General features: G+C 47.1%; 1 protein-coding gene and 1 non-coding gene across 3 annotated transcripts in view; one reads left to right on the forward strand and one right to left on the reverse strand.

Moving 5' to 3' along the window:
* Positions 1-21,715, reverse strand: part of ELMO1 (engulfment and cell motility 1) — a 211,655-nt gene that overhangs the window by 61,481 nt on the left and 128,459 nt on the right. For both annotated transcript variants that reach the window (XM_029048924.1, XM_029048923.1), the window contains one exon: positions 16,723-16,831. In XM_029048924.1, the coding sequence (XP_028904757.1) occupies positions 16,723-16,831 (109 nt within the window). The remainder of the gene's footprint in view (positions 1-16,722; positions 16,832-21,715) is intronic.
* Positions 7,010-7,147, forward strand: LOC114806256. Its single transcript, XR_003754291.1, has one exon. It is a non-coding gene; the product is annotated as a small nucleolar RNA SNORA7 (small nucleolar RNA).

The following is a 21,715-nucleotide window of genomic DNA, read 5'->3' on the forward strand; positions in this document are numbered from 1 at the left end:
GACAGGGACTGTGTCCATCTGATTAGTTTATATCTACCCCAGCACTAGGAACGGTGCCTGGCACATAGTAAGCGCTTAACAAATGTCATTTAAAAAACAAACAAAAAACGGTGACAGAACCGGGATTAGAAATTGGTATTTGTTAGTGTTTATGTGCCAGACACTGTTTTGTGCTGGGAAGATACAAGATAATCAGGTCGGTACACAGTCCCTGTCCCATGTAGGGCTCATAATATTAATTCCCATTTTACAGATGGGGGAACTGAAGCAAAGGGAAGTGAATAATAATGATGGTATTCGTTAAGTGCTTACTATGTGCCAAACACTGTTCTAAGTGTTGGAGTAGATACAAGATAATCAGGTTGTCCCACGTGGGGCTCACAGTTTTAATCGCCATTTTACAGATGAGGTAACTGAGGGACAGAGAAGTGAAGTGACTTGCCCAAGGACTCACAGCAGTCAAGGGACAGAGATGGGATTAGAACCTGGGTCCTTTGACTCCCTGGTCTACACACAACACAACCATAAAACAGATATATTCCCTGCCCACAACGAGCTTACAGTATAGAGGAGGAGAAAGACATTAACAGAAATTGAAAAAAATTATAGATCTAGGCAAAATTACTGTGGGGCTGGGGGAGGAAATTGAATAAAGGGAGCAAGTCGCTGAGATCTCTGTGTGCAGAGCACTGTACCAAGCGCTTGGGAGAGTACATAGAGCCTGGGCTTGGGAGTCAGAGGTCATGGGTTCAAATCCCGGATCTGCCACTTGTCAGCTGTGTGACTGTGGACAAGTCACTTAACTTCTCGGTGCCTCGGTTACCTCGTCTGTAAAACGGAGATTAACTGTGAGCCTTACGTGGGACAACCTGATTACCCCGTATCTACCCCAGCGCTTAGAACAGTGCTCTGCACATAGTAAGCGCTTAACAAATACGGACATTATTATCATTATTATTACATCACAACAGAGTTGGCAGACACATTCTCCTCTCTGAAGAGGGAAGGCCGGATTTCGGAAAAGGCGGCGACACACACAGGTAATCCCACGCTCACGCAGGTCTGGGTCGACGCCGGGGGATTTCCATCACGCCCTGCATTCGGAATTAATGGCCCCATGAGAGAAAATATATATTCTTTTGTTCAGCTTTGATTTAGGATGTTCCTAGTTGGCATGACTCATGACAGGATCTTTGTATTAGCGCGAATACCTATCGGTCTATTTATTCCGAATTCTACTGATGAGTCATGAGACACGGCTCGCCTTCGCTCTTCCGACAGGCAGCATCTGCTCTGCTCTCTGTCCCATGATCACCCATCTTCAGGCAAAGCAGCACAAGCAGCAGTGTAGCCTTGAGAATAGAGTGAGGATCTGGGAGTCAGAAGGACCTGGGTTCTAATCCTGATCTGCCGCTTGTCTGCTGGGTCATCTTGGGCAAGTCACTTCACTTCTCTGAGCCTCAGGTCCCTCATATGGAAAATGGAGATTAAGACTAGGAGCCCCATGTGGGACATGGACTGTGCCCCACCTGATTAGCTTGTTTCTACCCCAGAGCCTAGAACAGTGCCCGGCGCAGAGTAAGCGCTTAACAAACACCATAAGATAAACAGCGATTCCTAAGAGGTTGCTGGGAAAGACAGCGTGGGTGAAGGGAGCTTCCAAACAGCTACCGATTATCTTTCATGAGCGACACTTTATATAAAGTCCCTTTTTTCTGAACAGCACAGGCAACTTGGGAAATACTACGTCACTGATTGATCCTCAAATATACCCAGGAATTGGGAATGTTTGTTCTTTCCACTGACCCGCAGACGTACAAAGAGGTCGTGGAGAAGGATCGAAGACACTCAGTGTGTCTGGACATGGGGCCAAATTGCCGGTGGTGATGTAGCCACTCTTCATTTTTTTTTTTTAAACTCAAACACACCTCGCTGTCGGGACGTCACTAGTGAAAAGCGAGACATCTGAAGAGAAGCAGGGAGTATGAAGGAACTGACTCGGATTTCCAGGCCTGCAGCCTGGAAGAGGAAATCAGCACGTCTCAATGGGAATTTCTAAGTAATGGTCTCTTCTGAACTCTTCAGGTCAGGAGGGCTCATTCTCAATTCCACAACCATGTCTTTGCATACCTCGACGTGGAGCCATATTCATCTATTTGCATAGACTCTACTTAGAAAGAGCTTGGCCTACGGGAAGGGCACGGGCCTAGGGGCCTAGGATTGACTTCTAAGCCCGGCTCTTTCAAGTGCTAGCCGTGTGACCTTGGGCAAGTCACTTATCTTCTCCGAGCCTCGGTTACCTCAACTGGAACACGTGGATTAAAGGTGTGAGACGGGGACTGTGACCAACCTGATAACCTTTTATATACCCCAGCGCTTAGAACAGCGTTTGGCACGTAGTAGCCACTCAACGAGTACCATAATTATTAACACCAAAAACCTCAAGAAGCAGTTTCAGCCTCTCCTCAGTGGACCTCTTGGGAAATATGGCAGGTTGAGCTTTCCAACTCAAACTAAAAGAATTTGTGACCTTTCAAATTCCTGATGACTAAGACCCAGAGAACACTATTCTCCTGGCTGAAAACGGATGCAAATCATTAAATGTGACAAGCTCTTAGTGGGGCGGTTTGTTCCGCTGAAAACGTATTCCGCTTTACAGAGCGTGCAACTCTCCGCGTCAGCTTGGGGTAGCCCCAAGAGCTCGATCCAGACTCCGTTAAGTGTTTCAAACCGACTCTCGTTTTCATCTATTCGGGCGCCTAGAACATGGTGCAATCAAATTTTTATTTAGAGGAAGAAATGAGGAATTATTTTTAGAATAGAATAAACAAAAAAGCAAATCACCGCCCTGCAGCACTAACCGGCGAGCGTCCTGTTTTCCTTTGAAGAGGCTGGGGCCTGAGAGAAAGCACCATTTCCCTTTGGTTTTGCCAGACGCTATTATGTTCTATTTCAAGAAGCTGATAAGGCGCCTTCTCTCCTGCTACTGTCTGACAGTGAAGGGCGCACAGAGATTTTGATTTGACGCCTCGGAGGATACGGGGCCGGTCTTTCGTGAGAGAAATTTGGCATTTACTTTCTTCCTATTGTGCTCTCTCTCTAGTGCTTAGTACAGTGCCCAGCAAACGGTGATGGCTCAATGGCTAAGCAGTGTAGCTTGATGGAAAGACCCTGGGCTTGGGAGTCCAGAGGTCATGAGTTCTAATCCCGGCTCCGTCACTTATCAGCTGTGTGACTTTGGGCAAGTCACTTAACTTCTCTGTGCCTCATTTACCTCATCTGGAAAATGGGGATTAAGACTGTGAGCCCCACGTGGGACGACCTGATTACCTTGTATCTACCCCAGTGCTTACAACCGTGCTTGGCACATAGCACTTAACGAATACCATCATTATTGTTATTAGTATTATAAGATTGATTGCTTGACTGACTGATTCCAGGATATTGTTGAAGGATGTAAAGCAGTAGCAAAACAGTGTGGCGTAGAGGAAGGAGCGCAGGTCCAGTCGGAAGGCCTGAGTTCTAATTCATACTTCAAAGGAGTTTTTTACATATGGAAGCCAGTTTCTCCATACCAATGTGGATTCCAGCAACCAATTGCTTTCTCTGAGGCTCTGATCCAATTGTGTCCACCCCAGCCCTTAAGGGTACCATATTATTATGATTATTACGCGCTTAACGTGTACCACTTATTATTATTCCTTAATGATTGAAAGTAAAGATGCTCCATTTTCATTAGATTTAGTCTCATAACATGAGATTTCCTTTCTCCTGCCTATGAATTGACTGCCTCTCCTACTACAGACTGTAAGCATTTTGAGGGCAGGGATCTTGTGTATGAGCTCTGTTCTACTTTCCCAAGCGCTTACAGTGCTCCGCAAACACTAGGACCGGAATTCTAATCCTGGCTCTGCCACTTGTCTACTGTGTGAACTTGGGCAAGTCACTTAACTTCTCCTAGCCTCAGTTCCCTCATTTGTAAAATGGGGATTAAGACAAAGTCCCATGGAGGACAGGGACCGTGTCCAACCCAATTATCTACCCCAGTGCTTAGTTCAGTGCCTGGTGCAAGCCAGCTTCACTGTAAGCTCACTGTGGGCAGGGACTCTGTCTGCCAATGGTTGTATTGTACTCTCCCAAGTGCTTTGTACAGGGCTCTGCACACAGTAAGCACTCGATACATTCAACTGAATGAATAGCAAGCACTTAATGCCATTAAAAAATAGGCACTTAATATATATGATTGATTTATTGACCAGAAAGAGCAGTTCGGCATTCGAAATATCAAGTGGGGGATTATACAGGGATCAATTCCTCAAGCTTCTAGGGCTTTCTTAACCCCATGTGAGGGGAAGATTACCCCTCATCTTCTTTAGAAGACAGCCTTCGAAAGGGAAGCCTTCTTGCTCAAGAATCCTATCTCCTACTGTCACAAATTTGGTTTTAATCTGGTGAGGCCAAGGGTCAGTGGGGTTTCTGCTAGGGAGGCAAATTGAATTTTCTGGTTTCCATGTCTTCTGCACATCAACAGCAGCGATTCGACAACAAGGAGTATCTCTTCCCTTTCTCCTTTCTTCTTTATTTTATTTGAAATAAATATACCGTCCGGCAGAGATCCATTGAAATTCCAAGCCTTGAGGATGGGCTGGTTCCTCTTTCCACTGACAGGCTTCAATAACTTCAATTCCTCCCTTTGCTTGCCCTTCTACTGGGATCCAATTCCTTCCCAGGAAAAGAACACTGTGGGGATCCCTTCCTCCGGATATCATCTCTGGGAACATCCTTGGGGTCGGGCAGTGAGTGGTGAAACAAGTGGTCTTCCTGGGCTGGGAACTGGGGCTGGTGTGTAAGCTGCAGCCATGTCTTTTCCTGTTCCCTGTCTTGGTCTGCCCACCTAGGGATTCAAGGACACTGACTCCTGATCATTCACTGTTCACTCAGGACTGGCTTCAGTCTGTCTGTCTGTAGTACTAATAATTATGGTGTTTGTTAAAAGTTTATTATAAGCCAGGCATCCTTCTGTGACCAAGTGGAAGCACAATGGTTAAGGTTTTGCAATTGCTCCCTTCTTTCTCTGATCCTCCCCTCTGAGCTGTTTCAACTCCAGGCATGCTCGATTGCTCGATTCCCTCATAACGAGGAATCTGAGTATCGATGAGCCCGGCTACTCAAGGCAAAGCCCATCACATATCCTTTTCCCTTTTTTCCCAGTGCCTGTCTTAACAGAGAGATTAGCAAATCAACTCAATAGAAGATGAAGCTCTTTTTCCGTTGGCAAAGTCAGTGAAGGGAAGAAGTTCTGCTGGCCTGGGAGCCAGCAATCATCCAATCATATTTATTGAGCACTCACTGTGTGCAAAGCACTGTAGTAATTGCTTGGGGAGTACAATTCCACAGCGTCGGTAGACATGATCCTTGTCCACAGTGAGCTGGGAGTCAGAAGGTAGTGGGTTCTAATCCCAGCTCCACCACTTGTCCCCTGTGTGACTTTGGGCAAGTCACTCAGTGGAAAGAGCTCGGGCTTGGGATTCAGGTCATGGGTTCTGGTCTCGGCTCCGCCACTTGTCAGTTGTGTGACTTTGAGCAAGTCATTTAACTTCTCTGTGCTTTAGTTACCTCATCTGTAAAATGGGGATTAAGACTGTGAGCCCCACGAGGGACAACCTAATCACCTTGTATCTCCCCAGCACTTAGAAAAGTGCTTCGCACATAGTAAGCACTTAACAAATACCATTATCATTATTATTATTATTTCTCTGGGCCTTAGTTCCCTCATCTGTAAAGTGGGGATTAAAACTGTGAGCCCGACATGGGACAACCTGATAATCTCGTATCTACCCCAGCTCTCAGAAAAGTGGTTGACACATAGTCAGCGCTTAACAAGTACCATCACTATTATTATTATTACAATCTAGAGGAGAAAAGTCTGGTTGCATCCAAGACAAGCTGCTTCTGCCAACAACTGCCTCCCTCTGCCCTCACCTCAGCCCATAAGAAGGGATCAAAGAGACGGACATTTCAGGGATACTGAGAGTTCAGGAGATCATGAAAATCATCCGAGTCACCTCTGGGAATGTTCATGGAAGCCTCAAGGCTCAGTGGATAGAGCGTGGGCTCCGCCATTTTGTCTGCTGTGTAAACTCGGGCAAGTCATTTCACTTCTCTATGCCTCAGTTACTTCATCTGGAAAACAAGGATTAAGACTGGGAGCCCCATGGGGGATAGGGACTGGGTCCAACCTGTTTACCTTGTATCTCACCTTGTACCCAGGGCTTAGGACAGTGCTTGACACACAGTAAGCCCTTAACAAACATCATCATTACTGTTATCATTGAGAGAGGTGGAGATGGGGGATGGAAGAAAGAAATACTCAAATGAACATTCAGAAAGGATCTAACCTTGGTTAGCTGGCTCATGCCTCTTTTTCGACCAGGGGAAGTGCCAGGTAGCAAGCACTTCAAGATATTCATCTCACATTCCCCTTATTTCACACTATCAGAATACAGGATGTCACCTAAAGGTACAGTAGCAGATAAGTGCTGCTCCAGAAAATGTGGGATGTGAAAATTTAAGATCATACTTTATAAATTACTTATTTACTTATGTCTGTCTCCCCTTCTAGACTATAAGCATTTTTCAGGCAGGAAACGTATCTGCTAATTCTGTGGGATCATACTAAGTGCTTAGTACAGAATAACTGCGCAATAAATACAACTGACTGGCTGACTGGAATATGTCGACCAGATCCGTTGTATTTTACTCTTCCAAGTGCTTAGTACAGTGCTCTGCACCCGGGAAGCACTCAATAAATGCCACTGATTAGTGGATGGGGGTGGAGAAGGATGAGGAACAAGAGGAGGAAGAGGAAGATGAGGAAAGAGAGGAAGACGTTTGCTAACCTCATTTCTGTCAAATCGAAATGGGCCGTTTCCCTTTATCGAGCTTATTCTTGGAGTTTTGTTCGCAGGCTGCAGAACAATAACCTTTTCTAAGCAGGTAGGATAGGAGTGTCCTCTCAGGGTCGTTCCTGGAGAGTTTCCAGTACTCTACCAGTCTTGGCTATGGGAGGGAGAGTCAAGCAGAGGCCTACCCATTCCATTCATAGCTTGGCCAGTGACTAGTGAGTGGAAGGCAATCTGCTACGAGTCAAAATTCACCCTTGCTGGGCAGCGACGGCATGGGAGAGAGTCTAAGGCGGATACTCGTTTACTGCACGGAAAGAGGCGATGGTAAACCAGTTCCGTATTATTACCCAAAAAACTCTACGGATCCACTACCGGAACGATTGCAGATGGAAGTGGGCCGCTCTCAGAGAAATGTTTCTATGGCGTCGCTAAGAGTCAGACACAACTTGACTGCATAAGACAATAGGATAGGAGTGGGGATGTATAAGGAAAAGGCTTCTTCTTTGGGTAGACTTTATTACAAATTGCCATCCATGCGCTAAGTTAAACAAGAGAGCAAATTGGAAAATCATCCACTTTTCCTCTACTGAAATGCATTCTGTCACATTTTCCACTCATTTGTGAGTAGTATGGGACTTTGTCGTTCTAAGCCTAGCACAACTCTTCCTAGGTAAAAGGGATTCGTCTACCTAACTGCGCTCGAAACACTGCTAGCGTTGGTTTTCAGGCCTAGAAATGTAGAAGTTCAGAAGTCTCGAGGCCAAACTGATGCCATACTGATGCCAGCCAGCATTATTATCATCAAGCACCGTCAAGTCGTTCCCACTTCATAGTGACTCTATGGATCGATTTTCTCCAGAACATCCTGTCTTCTATCATAATCCATAACCCCGCTAACGGTTCTTCCGCTACCATCGTTATGGTTTCTATCCATCTAGCTGCCGGTCTGCCTCTTCCGCGTTTTGCCTGGACTTTTTCTAGCATTAGTGTCTTCTCCAGACCACTTGGCTTAATCTGCTCCAAAATCCATTTGTTTGTTTTTCGGGCAGTCTATGGGATTCCAGTCCATCATTCACTCAACACCTTCTGCATGCAAAGCACTGTACTAAGTACTTTGGAGAGTACAACAGAGTTAGCACATTAGATCCCTAGCCTCAAGGATCTTACAGTCTGGTGAGGGTGAGGAACACTAAAATAAATTAGAGGAGCAGCGTGGCTCAGTGGAAAGAGCCCGGGCTTGGGAGTCAGAGGTCATGGGTTCGAATCCCGGCTCTGCCACTCGTCAGCTGTGTGACTGCAGGCAAGTCACTTCACTTCTCTGTGCCTCAGTGATCTCATCTGTAAAATGGGGATTCAGATTGTGAGCCTCACGTGGGACAAGCTGATAACCCTGTATCTCCCCCAGCGCTTAGAACAGTGCTCTGCACATAGTAAGCGCTTAACAAATACCAACATTATTATTATCTACATAAGTAATTAATTGAGAAGCAGCATGGCTTAGTGGATAGAGCACGGACCTGGGAATCAGAAGGACCTTGGGTCTAATCCCAGCTCTGCCACATCTTCTGTGTGACCTTGGGCAAGTCACTTCACTTCTCTGGGCCTCAGTTACCTCATCTGTAAAATGGGGATTGAGACTGTGAGCCCCATGTGGGGCAGAAACTTTATCCAACCTTGTTTCTATCCCAGTACTTAGAACTGTGCTTAACACAGAGTAAGCACTTAACAAATGATATTACTATGATTATTATTATTATTACTGGGGTGCCCACCTTTAGGAAGAAACTGGGGAGGGGCAAGGAGTTTTGGAGGGTGTGAAAGGGGTCCAGGTGACCATGGTCACCTGGTCTATGGACCATGACCATAGAGAAGCAGCGTGACTCAGTGGAAAGAGCCCAGGCTTGGGAGTTACAGGTCATGGGTTTGAATCCCGGATCTGCCACTTGGCAGCTGTGTGACTGTGGGCAAGTCACTTCTCTTTTCTGTGCCTCAGTTACCTCATCTGTAAAATGGGGATTAACTCGGAGCCTCATGTGGGACAACCTGATTATCCTGTACCTACCCCAGCGCTTAGAACTGTGCTCTGCACATAATACCAACGTTATTATTATTATGGGCTTTGCTTTATATTGTGGAGTTCATGGGTGTCTGCGCCGGTATAAAGGCGAACCAGTAAACAGCATCACTGCGGACGCCTTGATGTGTGGTCACATCCTTTGATTGGTAATGATGCCGGAATGATGGGAGGGTCCTCTCCTTTTTGTGGGGTTTCTCTCATACGAACCCCTGTACCACACTGCCTCGCAGCGAACGTCAGCAACCAGAACCTGCATGTGGCTGAAGATTGGGAGAGGCAGTGTTGCCTAGTGGAAAGAGCCTGGAACTGGGAGTCAGAAGGACCTGGCTTCTAATCCCGGCTCCACCACTCGTCTGCTGTGTGACCTTTGGCAAGTCGCTTCGCTTCTCTGTGCCTCAGTTCCCTCATCTATAAAACGGGGATTCAGACTGTGATCCCCGTGTGGGACAAGGACTGTGTCCAACCTGATTGGTTCGTGTCTACCCCAGCACTTAGTCCACACAGAGTAAGCGCTTAACAAACACCATTAAAAAAAAACGGAGAGAGGCTGTTTTGGGGGGCGGATGAGGCACGATCATCTCCTGTATCACCCCTCAGCCAGGAAAGGTGCCTGCGTAGAAGTGGGGAGAGGGTGGAAATCTGGGGGTTCGCAATCCCAAAGCCTCGTAGATAGGCCCGTGAGACTCTGTTGTCCAGGCGCAGATATCCTTGGGAAGATAATTATTACTGGCACCAATTGAGTGTTTACAATGGGCAAAGCCTGGGGAAATATCAATAAAATGAATTCTGTCTGGGTCCTGCCTGCACCTCAAGTCCGCCCCAGCCTTGTGGGACGACAAAAGGTCTATTGCAAATTGGAAGAAAAACAAGTCGAGACCCAATATGACGACAGTGAAAACGTCAGGGACCCGCAACTTGGAGAGGCAAAGATCTTTGGACACAGGGCTTTTCCAACGAAACCATCCTCGGGCCAAAGGGAAGAAGCGGTGTGGCATAGTGAATAGAGCCTGGGCCTAAGAGTCAGAAGGATCTGGGTTCTAATCCCAGTTCTGCCACTTGTCTGCTGTGTGACTTTGGGCAAGTCGCTTCACTTCTCTGGGCCTCAGTTACCTCAAATTGTAAAATGGGAATTAAGACCACGAGCCCCATGTGGGATCTGGACTGTGTCCAACCTGACTACCTTGCATCTACTCCAGCGCTTAGAACAGTACCTGATATTTAGTAGGCGCTGAACAAATAGAAAATTAAACTAATCTTCCTGCGTGCGAAACAGAGGGGCAACGGTCGCTGGTGCTCTGCGGTGGAAGAATTGCGCCCTGAGATCCAGAAGAAATATTGCTAGTTTGGGTGACTGAAATTTCCAGACTGATCGGGTGTTAAACTTCCCTAAATTCCAAGCATGATATTTAGTGCAAGTTGGTGTGAGACTGGAAAGCAGGGGATAGAGATAGGAAAGGAAAAAAAAAAAACCTTCTTTTTAAGGCAGCTGGGAGTGGGATAAATTGGGAAATTCATACGGCAATCTGTTCTGCCTCCTAGGATTGAAAATAGATTATTCTTTCCTCCTTGGAGAGCGCGCCGGAGGATTGCAATATTAAAATGTAAATTGGGAAGCTGGGCTGGGGGGGTTGGGGGTGGCGGGGGGGGGGGTCTCTCTGCAGCAATCTTGGCATTCTCTGACCCCGTTTTCAGTCTCTTTCCTTAATTATGCCCAAAGACCCGTGTCTGTGGGTGGTTTCCTTGGGTGAGAGGACCGTCTGACTGAACTGATTTTAGAGCAAGATGAAAATTTGGGCGTGAAGATCTGATTCCACAGGGCAGACTTTTGGGCTGGGCTCTGTAAGCCCCTCTAAACTGTAAGCTCGATGTGGGGAGGGATGTGTCTGTTTGTTGTTATACTGTACTCGCCCAAGCACTTAGTACAGTGCTTTGTACACAATAAGCGCTCAATAAATACGATTGAATGAATTGAATGAATGAAAGGGAATGAGTAATGCGATTGAATGAATTGAATGAATGAAAGGGAATGTGTCTACCAACTCTGTTTCATTGTTATATTCTATTCTCCCAAGTGCTCAGTACAGTGCTCTGCACACAGTAAGCTCACAATAAATATGTTTGATTGATTGATGATCCAGGATGCTTGGGTTTTGGGTACCACTTTTCTAAATTTTTTTTTTTTTTGTATTTGTTAAGAATTCACGATGTGCCAGGTACTATACTAATTACTGGGTCAAATACAGATAATCAAGTTGAACACAATCCATGTCCCACATGGAGCTTCCAATCTTAAACCCCATTTGACAGTGACAAATGAGGGAACTGAGGTACAGAGAAGTGAAGTGGCTAACCCCAGGTCCCACAGGTGATGGGGTTGGAATTAGAACTCAGGTCCTTTTGACTCTCAGGCCCGTGCCCTATTAGACCACACTGTTCTTTCTTTGTGCTGTGTTCATGCACATGCTTTGACCTGGGACCATTATGTGACCATTTGGGGGTGTGACAACCCATTAAATAATAATTATAACAGTGGCATTTGTTGAGCATTTACTATGTGCCAGGCACTGTACTAAGCACTGAGGTGGATAGAAGCAAATCAGGTTGGACACTGTCCCTGGCCCACATGGGGCTCACAGTCTTAGAGAAGCACCATAGTGTAGTGGATAGAGCACGGGCCTGGGAGTCAGAAGGTCATGGGTTCTAATTCTGACTTGTCACTCTTCTATGTGACCTTGGGCAAGTCACATTACTTCTCTGTGCCTCAGTTCCCTCATCTGGAAAATGGGGATTGAGGCTGTGAGCCTCGTGTGGGACAGGGACTGTGTCCAACCTGATTAACTTGTATCTACCCCAGCGCTTAGTAGAGTGCCTGGCACAAAGTAAGCTCTTACATACCACCAGCATCATCATCATCCCCATTTTACAGTTGAAGAAAATGAGGTTTAGAGAAGGAACTGACTTGCCCAGTGTCAAGTGGCAGAGCCAGGACTAGAATCCCGGTCCTTCTGACTCCCAGGCCTGTGCTCTTAACCACTAGGCCATGCTGCTTTTCCATGCGGAGCTCCCGGCTGTTCCGGGAATCGCACGCCCTGAGAAGGTAGGTACTCACCCCTCTCCACTCCACTTACGGATATAACCTTAACCGCAGTTCCTTCCCTCACAGTTCTTTTTAGCATCCATCTCCCCCGCTAGACTGTAAGCTCCTAAAGGGCAAGGATCATGCCTACCAACTCAACTGTACTCTTCCAAGTACTTAGTAGAGTGCTTGGCAGAAAGTTAGCACTGAATCAATACCACTGAATCATGGAGTGGATGAAGTGATCGGAACAATCGGGAAAAGATTGGAGGCCAATAAAGCCACCTCTGGGGGAAATCTGAGAATGCAATGAGCCTGATTCTAACTCAGGACCACTCTATCTGGTGGGCATTTTGGATTTCAGGCCTCAGTGAGCTACCCTGTTGGGAGATTAATGGGAGCACTGGTTGTCCTCTGCCACATGAATAATGTCGATTAGACTGTAAGCCCGTCAAACGGCAGGGACCGTCTCTGTCTGTTGCCGTCTTGTTCATTCCAAACGCTTAGTACGGTGCTCTGCACATAGTAAATGCTCAATAAATACTATTGAATGAATGAATAATGATAACTGTGGTCTTCATTAAGCACTTACTATGTGCCAGGCACTGTATTTTGCTCTGGGGTAGAGTCAGGCAATTCAGATTGGACAGAGTCTGTGCCCCAGATGGCATTCACAGTCTTAATCGGCATTTTACAGATGAAGTAACTGAGGCAGAGAATAATAATAATAATGATGATGATAATGGTATTTGATAAGCACTTACTATGTGCCAAGCACTGTTCTAAGTGCTGGGGTAGATACAAGGTAATCGGGTCGGACACAGTCCTCTTCTCAGATGGGGCTCACAGTCTTAATCCCCATTTTAGAGATGAGGGAACTGAGGCCTGGAGAAGTGAAATGACATGCCCAAGGTCACCCAGCAGACAAGCAGCAGACCTGGGATTAGTACCCAGGTCCTTCTGAAAAAAGAAGGCTCCATGGACAGAAGCGTTCTCGCATGGGTGCATGTGCCCCAGTAGAACTCTGGCCAGAATCTAATCAGCGGGAGAGGGTAGCGAGATGCCACGATAGTGAGCACGATCTCTACTTTCACTCTTTTCTCAAAGACGCTCTAGGTGTTGGGCTCTCTGTGGTCTCTGACATGTTGAGAAAGAGCCTGTGTAAGTGTAGGAGGAGGGTGCTCTTCCATGTCTTCAGATCTCAGAAACGCGGCACCGCCGTTTCTCCTGGATCCGTGGCGGTGACTTCCGCAACCTTGTGGCAGGAGAACCACGTTACCTCATGCTAATTGTCCCTCTGGGCTCTGCAGGGCGGTGAGGTACCGTGAGGGTCTGTTCGGGATAACGTTTCAGGTGTTTCATTCCCAGCACGCTCCGCTTTGGAGGAGGCTGGACCCATCTCCTCTCGGCCGCCATTTTTTTTAATGGTATTTTTCTCAGCCGTCAGTTTTTTTAAATGGCATTTGTTAAGCTCTCACTATTCGCCAAGCCCTGTATGAAGCACCGGGGTAAATACAAAGCAATCAGATTGGACACAGTCCAAGTCCCACGTGGGGCTCACAGTCTTAAACCCACTTTGCAGATGAAACTCAGAGAAGTGACTTGCCCTAGGTCGCAAAGCAGATAAGAGGCAGGGCCGGGATTAGAACCCAGGTCCTCTAGGGCACGCTGCTGGGGCTGCAGAGCTGCGTTAGAGCCGTGCATTGCAAGGCGGGCTCGGTGTGGGGGCTGCCGTGACATTGGAAGATGGAAAAAATATCAAGGCCTACACCGGCTAAATCCTTGAGAAGGGTGAGCGTGGTTTAACTGTCACCCTTCAGATGTCTTCAGCTTTGCCTTTAGCTAGAACATCCTGCCTGGAGATGAAGATGATGAATGACTCTTCCAAGTGGTCTGACCCCCATTATTGCAGCCTTGCCCGCTGCTCTGAAATTATTCCATCATTCTGTCGCTTCAAATTACTCATTTACATTACTTGTGCTCTCCAAAAGCAGAGTGCTTTAATCTCAAACACCGCTACTCGACAAACGTTTCGATTCTGGGCTGGCAATATTAGCCACTGAATGGCAAAGCGAGGGGTTTAGGAATTGCTTTATAAAAAAGTCCTTAAAAAGCAACTTTCATAATAATTATTATTATTATGGTATTTGCTAAGCGCTTACTACGGGTCAAACACTGTTCTAAGCGCTGGGGTAAATACAAGGTAATCAGGTTGTCCCATGTGGGGCTCACAGTCTCAATCCCCATTTTGCAAATGAGGCACAGAGAAGTGATTTGGCCTGGAGATTATCCAAAGGCAAAAGCAAAATTTGCCCTGGGAAAGGAATGACGTTTGTCAAGGGGACATCAATCCTCCCTAATTATTATTATTGCTACATTCCTGAATGAATTCCCTTCGGTCCCCAGATAGAAAGGAAAAGGAAAGTGGGGGGTAAATTAATAATAACGGTATTCGTTAAGCGCTTACTATGTGCCAAGCACTGTTCTAGATGAAAGCTAATCAAGTCGGACACAGTCCCCGTCCCACATGGGGCTCACAGTCTTAATCCCCATTTTACAGATGAGGTAAATGAGGTCCAGAGAAGCGAAACCACTTGTCCAAGGTCACACAACAGACAAGTGGCGAAGCCGGGATGAGAGCCCAGGTCCTTCTGACTCCCAGGCCCGTGCTCTATCCACGACGTCACGTTGTTTCTTCTGAGGAGATAGAGAGGAGAAGGAGTAGCAATCAAGAAACGCTACTGACTGAACCCGGAGAGGAGGGAAGGGAAAGAAAAGGGTGGACAGGATCTCACCTCTGCTGTCTGCGTTTTGGGCGTTCTCAAGTGAGCTGGGCAGGAGAGAGAGAGGTTCCCACGAGGGCCAGGATTTGCCAGCTGGAGGTTAGGGCAGCAGATGCTCGCCAGAGAGCGGTGCGGCAAATGGAAAGCCACGTGGAATCCAACTCCTGTCATGCCTCCGTCCCCATCCTGCCTTGTAGGCAGGGAACCCCTGTACCAACTCTGTTAAAAATGTATTGTCCCAAGTGCTTAGTACAGTGCTCCGCACACTCTTAAGTTCTCAGTAAATACGACCGATGGATTGATCATTCTGATTATCATCACTGTCCTTCCCTCTTCCCTCCATCCCCCAATTCCTGGGACAAGGCGTCTGCACTGATTTACTAATGGATTTGGATATGGTCCACGCGCTTAAATATCAATTGCCTTCAACTCCCCGCTTTCGGGAAGGTTCTAAAAATAATCCCTAATCATGTCGTGCAAGTTAGAACTCTAAGAATATTCTGCCTGCGTGATGGCCAGCTATTAATTTCTAGACGGGGAAGAGCCGCATTTCAACAAGTTCTCTGAAATGTCAGTCAGGGACAGCTCTGCCTTAGACTGTGGAAGATAAGTCTTCCGATATACCGAAACCAATCATTCAGAAATAATATTAATGATAATAATGGTATTTCTCAAGCGCTTACTACGTGCCCAGCACCATGCTGGGCTCTGGGGTGGTTACAAGCAAATCTAGTTGGACACAGTCCCTGTCCCGTGTAGCCTGGAGTCTCAATTTTCACAGTCTCAATTTTCATCTGTAAACTGAGGCTCAGAGAAGTGACTTGCCCGAGGTCACACAGCAGACAAGTCAGCTCTGTGACTCATTGTGGGCAGGAATGAGTCTATTTGTTTTTATATTGTACTCTCCCAACCGCTTCGTATAGTGTTTTGCACACAGTAAGTGCTCAATAAATACTATTGAATGAAGTAAGCAAATCTTCATCGAAATTGGAACTCGGAGAGGCAGCGAGGCCTAGTGGATAGAGCACAGGCCTGGGAGTCAGAAGGATCTGGGTTCTAATACCTGCTCAGCCACTTGCCTCTTGTGTGACCTTGGGCAAGTCGCTTCACTTCTCTGGGCCTCAGTGACCTCATCTGTAAAATGGGGCTTACAACGGTGAGCCCCATGTGGGACATGGACTATGTCCAACTTGATTTCTTTTAATCTACCCCAGAGCTTAGAGCAGTGCCTGGCACATAGTAAGCACTTAAGAAGTACCATAATTATCATTATTAGATGAGCAGATTCAGCTTTGCCAAATAATCTTCAGAATGGCCTCGAAATCATCTGTCCCGTCACTTACCCAAGCTCCAATCCCAGCACGGGCCTCCCCAGCCTGTGACCTTAGGCCACAGGCGGGGAGACATCTGCTTCCCAGAGATAGCCCCAGGCCCAGAGCCTCCCCGGGGCGTCTATCAAGGCATCCTCGTGCTATTGCCTGGCTGTTACCTAGAAGCCTTTGCCACTGGAGAGCAGCTAGAGTGCAGGCCTTCCCCAGACACCCAGGGGGAAAGAAGCCTTATTGAAGACTCATCTCCTCCAAGAGGACTTCCCTGACTAAACCCCCCTTTTCTCTTCTCCCACTCCCTTCTGCATCACCCTGACTTGCTCCCTTTATTATCCCCCATCCCAACCCCACAGCAGTTATATCCGTATCTGTAATTTATTTCTATTACTGTCAGTCTCCCCTTCTAGGCTCTAAGCTCGTTGTGGGAGGGGAAAGCATCTATTGTTCTGTTGCTACTCTCCCAAACACTTAGTAAGGTGCTCAGCACACAGTAAGCGCTCAATAAATACGACTGAAAGAAAGAAAAAGAAAGAAAGGAATCGAGCAGACTTACGCAGTTCTCCCACTTTCAGAATGTCACACAGCATCTTGGTTAGCTCGATGCTGCTGCGACCAAAGGGACACTCGTGCTTGTCTTCCCGGCTGCTGTTTTCCAGGACGATCTGGGGAAGGCGAGGGGGAAGCGAGCAGGTCAGAAATGGCATCTGGTTTTCCGCTGGAGAGGGGGAGGACGGCTGCTGAACGCCCAGCGCCACGTCTATTCTCGACGCTCATTAACCGAGAGAAGCAGTGTGGTCCAGTGGATAGAGCATGGGCCTGGGAGTCAGAAGGAGCTGGGTTCTAATCCTGTCTCCACCACTTGTCTGCTGTATGACCTTGGGCAAATCACTTCACTTCTCTGGGCCTCAGATATTTCATCTGTAAAATGGGGATTAAGACCGCGAACCCCATGTGGGACAGGGACTGTGTCCATTCCATTTTGCTGTATCCACCATAGTGCTTGGTACAGTGTAGGTGCTTAACAGATACCATTTTGTCATTCATTCGATTGTATTTATTGACCTCTGTGTGTGCAGAGCACCGTACTAAGTGCTTGGTAGAGTACAATATAACAGTAAGGCCCTGCCCACAACGAGCTTACAGTCCAGAGGTCCAGCTCCAGCCACCGGTGAAGAACACTTTGGCCGAAGTCCAGCATCTTAAGGGTACGAGGATGCTCGCCTCAGTGAAAACTTCACTGAAGTGAGAGGAGAACATGTTCTCCCCACATTCAAAACCTTCTCGAAAACACATCTCCTCCAAGAGACCTTTCCTGAATAAACTCTCGTTTCCTCTCCTCCCACTTCCTTCTGCATCACCCTTCATTTACCCCTACCTCAGCCCCATAGCACTATGTACTTAACCATGATTTATTCATTTATATTTATATCTGTGTCCCCCTCTAGATTGTAAGCTCGTTGTGGGCAGGGGATGTGTCTATCAACTCTCTTATATTGTACTCCCCCAAGCACTTAGTACAGTGCTCTACCACATGACTGCTGTATGACCTTTGGCAAGTCGCTTCAATTCTCTGGCCCTCAGTTACCTCATCTGGAAAATGGGGATTAAGACCGTGAGCGCTATGTGTCCAACCCAATTACCTTGTATCTACCCCAGTGCTTAGAACAGTGCCTGACACATAGTAAGCACTTAACAAATACCACTTTTTTTTTTTAGTTCATAGGCACGTTCCCTGCCTACAAGGAGCTTACATTCTAGATGGGGGAGACAGAGGTTCATGCAATGGATAGGATTAATATGAAGTAAAAAGGAAGACCATACTTAAATAAAGCGGGAGATAGTCGTCCATCTAAAGTCAAACCATCGGTGCTTCGTGTTCACGTTCCAGGAGAAGTTCGAACTATTAGGTTCTGCGCTATCAGCCCACTGAATATCAGCCCCTCAAAACTGCTCAACTACTTGCAGCATTTCCCAGCATTCTCTTCATTCCCTCCTGCTTGGAACCCTGTATGGGGCAGGAAGATTTTTGACTTCCATTCCCTTCCCAAAGCCTCATTCCAAATAGCCTTGGCAATATTGGCTTTGGAAACCTCCGGGTGTGGAAAGGTAAATGAGAAAGAGTGTGGCCTAGTGGAAAGAGAACGAGCCTGGGAGTTAGAGTTTCTAATCCCAGCTTCGCCTTTCATCTGCTGGGTGACCTTAGGCTAAAGTGGCTTCATTTCTCTGGACCTCAGTTTCTTCGACTGTGAAATGGGGATTCAAGACCTGTTTTCCCTCCTATGAGCTCCATAAGAGGCAGGGACTGTCCGCAGTACTTAGAACAGTGTTTGACAGATAGTAAGGGCTTAACCAATACCATAAAAAAAAAATGATCAGCTCATCTCTAGAGTAGAACCCCGGTCCTTCCGCCTCCCAGGCCTGGGCTCTATCCACTAGGCTATGCTGCTTCCCACCTGACAGAATGGTTTCGCTCTGCCAGGAACCCAAGGCGGGAATAGTTTTGGATCAGCTGAGCGGGAGCTGTCAAAGATCTCAGTAACATTTCCTAGACTATCTGAACCAAAGGGGAGTTTTTGGCCACCCCCAAAATGTAGGAAAGCATCATTACGATACAAAATTGGCACAGAACGTAGGGCCACGCGTCTTGGGTTTTTTCTTTCTTTCTTTTTATAAGCTCGAAGCGTACCAGTGTCGTTTGAAAAATTGAAAGCCATCCAATAAAGAAAATAAAATTCGAACCACATAAAACTGTCAAATGGGGCTGGGCCTACGAGGCCCAGCAAACCATTTCCTCAGGGAAATGATGGGAAATAAATGTCATGGAAAATTGGAAAAATGCTAGGAGCTGATGTCCCCTGCACCGATCCATCACGGCTACGGCTTCCACGGCCGGCTTTCCAGTTCCGGCTGAAGCCCGGACACGGACGTGCCTGGAGAGCAAAGACGGGGGATTCGGTAGAGCCGCATCGGTGGAGGGGGTATATTGGGATCAGAGAATTTTCTTCCGCCGATCTAGCTGCCACGGTTTCGTGTGGCTACCGAAGCGAACGAACACAAGCGGAAGCTTAGGGTTTTCCACGATGACCTGTCTGGAGTGTCTATACTGGACTGTTTCGGTGCCTGCTTTGTTTAGCTTCACTTTCCACCTGGCTCTGGTTGGAGCCCAAAAGGATGGTGGTCTTGGGGTTGCTGTGATCCCACTGGCATCCCAAGGTGACAGGGCTTAGACCCCCGGGAAGCGGGGAGGGTCCAGCTGGTGGGGGAAGCAGATCAAAGCTCATCTCTGGAGAGTTGGAGTGAGTTGTTGGACCAGCTTGTCCTGAAGGGGCCACAGCGACAATCCGGGAAGGGGCTTTTTTTGTTTTTTGGTGTTTTTTTACGGTATTTAAGTGCTTACAGTGTGCCAGGCACCGTTCTAAGCGCCGGGGCAGATACAAGCTAATCAGATTGGACACAGTCCCTGTCCCATATGGGGCTCACCACCCTAATCCCCATTTTACAGTTTGGGTAACTGAGGCGCGGAGAAGTGAAATGACTTGCCCAAGGTCACGCAGCAGACAAGCAGCAGAACCAGGATTAGAATGCGAGTCCTTCTGACTCCCAAGCCTTTGCTCTATCAGCTGTTCTCCAGGGGGTGCCAAGCCAGGGAGAGTCTCCGCACATCATCTTGTCTGTTCAAACGACAGCCTTTTATCTGTTTCCACTGGTTTCCCGATCGCATTACCTACCAATGAGGACCATGTCCCCCCTCCTCAGCAGCCTCCAGTGGTTGCCCATCCACCTCCGCATCAAACAGAAACTCCTCACCAACAGCTTTAAACCACTCCACCGCTTTGCCCCCTCCTACCTCACCTCACTAATCTCCTACAACAACCCAGTCCGCACACTTCACTCCTCTGACGGTAACCTTCTCACTCTGCCCAGATCTCACTTCTCTCACCGCCGACCTCTCCCCCACGTCCTGCCTCTGGCCTGGAACACCTTCCCTCCTCATATCCGACAGAGCCTTACTGAAGGCACATCTCCTCCAAGAGGCCTGACTAAGCTCTCGTTTTCTCTTCTTCCTCTTCATTCTGGGTGTCCCTGACATGTTCCCTTTATTCATCCCCCATCCCAGCCCCCCAGCACTTATGTACAGAACTGTCATTTCTTTTTTCCTATTAATGTCTTTCTCCTCCTATAGACTGTAAGCTCATGGTGGGCAGGGAATGTGTTTGTGTATTGTTATAATAATGGTGGCATTTAAGTGCTTACTATGTGCCAAGCACTGTTCTAAGCGCTGGGGTAGATACAAGGTGATCAGGTTGTCCCACGTGGGGCTCAGTCATTGTTATATGTATTCTCCCACGTCTCTGCTACATCGACACACGCACAAACACACACATGTGCAAACTCTGCAAGCTCCAAAATTTACCTGCAGAGCCACCTTAGCAGCCCGAATAGAAAAGCATTTCTGAGTTGTAGTGTGGCCTGATGGATAGAGGACAGGCCTGGGAGTTAGAACGACCTGGCTTCTCATCCTGGCTCTGCCACTTGTCTGCTGTGTGACCCTGGGCAAGTTGCTTCACTTATCTGTGCCTCAGTTCCCTCATCTGTAAAATGGGGATTAAGAATGTAAGCCCCATGTGGGACATGGACTGTGTCCTTTCTGATTAGCTTATATGGACCCTAGTGCTTAGTACAGTGCCTGGCACATAGTAAGATGCTACAAAAATAAAGTAGTATTATCCGTTCGCACACACCAGGCATGCAGGGTCTATAAGAGATGATGTGTTCTTCTGGTGAAGAAATTTTGTCTCACAATGACAGTAACTTCTAGCCTCAGCGTGTTTCATTAAAATTCATTCCTCTTGTAAGTCAGAACGGTGACTTTCCTGGGTCAGGAGTCTGATGAAATCTCAGAGGGTACAATCAGGCACCTTCACACAGTCACATGCAGATATTCACAAACACAAGGCTCCATACACCCTCCGCACCCCCCCAAACCGGGCTCAGTTGTGTGACAACAACAATTTGGCCACTAACATTGGAGTGCATTCATTCTATTTCAAGGAAAAAAGTACACCTGAAAAATCACAATCCAGAGTAGTGGTGTCCAGGCCGGAAGAGGAAGGCACAGGCCTTGGGATTGCCTCATTTTCTAAAAGAATCTGTTAAGATTCTCTCAGAGAATTTTCCTTGGGGTCCCAGGAAATGGGAAATGAAGGATGAGGATAAATTATTTGAAGGAAACTGTAAAATTGTGGCTGGCTGGCAACATAATTTCAGAGCATATTATCCCAATACTAAGAGGTGTACTCAGTTCTGCCAATAGAAGGCCAGGATGAAATACCAGAGTTAATAACCATAATAATAATAATAGTATTTGTTAAGCACTTATTATGTACCAAGAGCTGTACTAGATGCTGGGGTAGACTTAAGATGAGAGGGTTGAATAGAGATCTCTGTCCCTCATCAGGACAAAACTGCTAAAATCTACCCTTTCCTCCCCAACCGAATTGCTGCCACATTGATCTAAGCGCTACCCCACCTTGACTACTGCATTT

Source organism: Ornithorhynchus anatinus, chromosome 21 (assembly GCF_004115215.2).
Source record: "Ornithorhynchus anatinus isolate Pmale09 chromosome 21, mOrnAna1.pri.v4, whole genome shotgun sequence".
NCBI classification, from domain to species: domain Eukaryota; kingdom Metazoa; phylum Chordata; class Mammalia; order Monotremata; family Ornithorhynchidae; genus Ornithorhynchus; species Ornithorhynchus anatinus.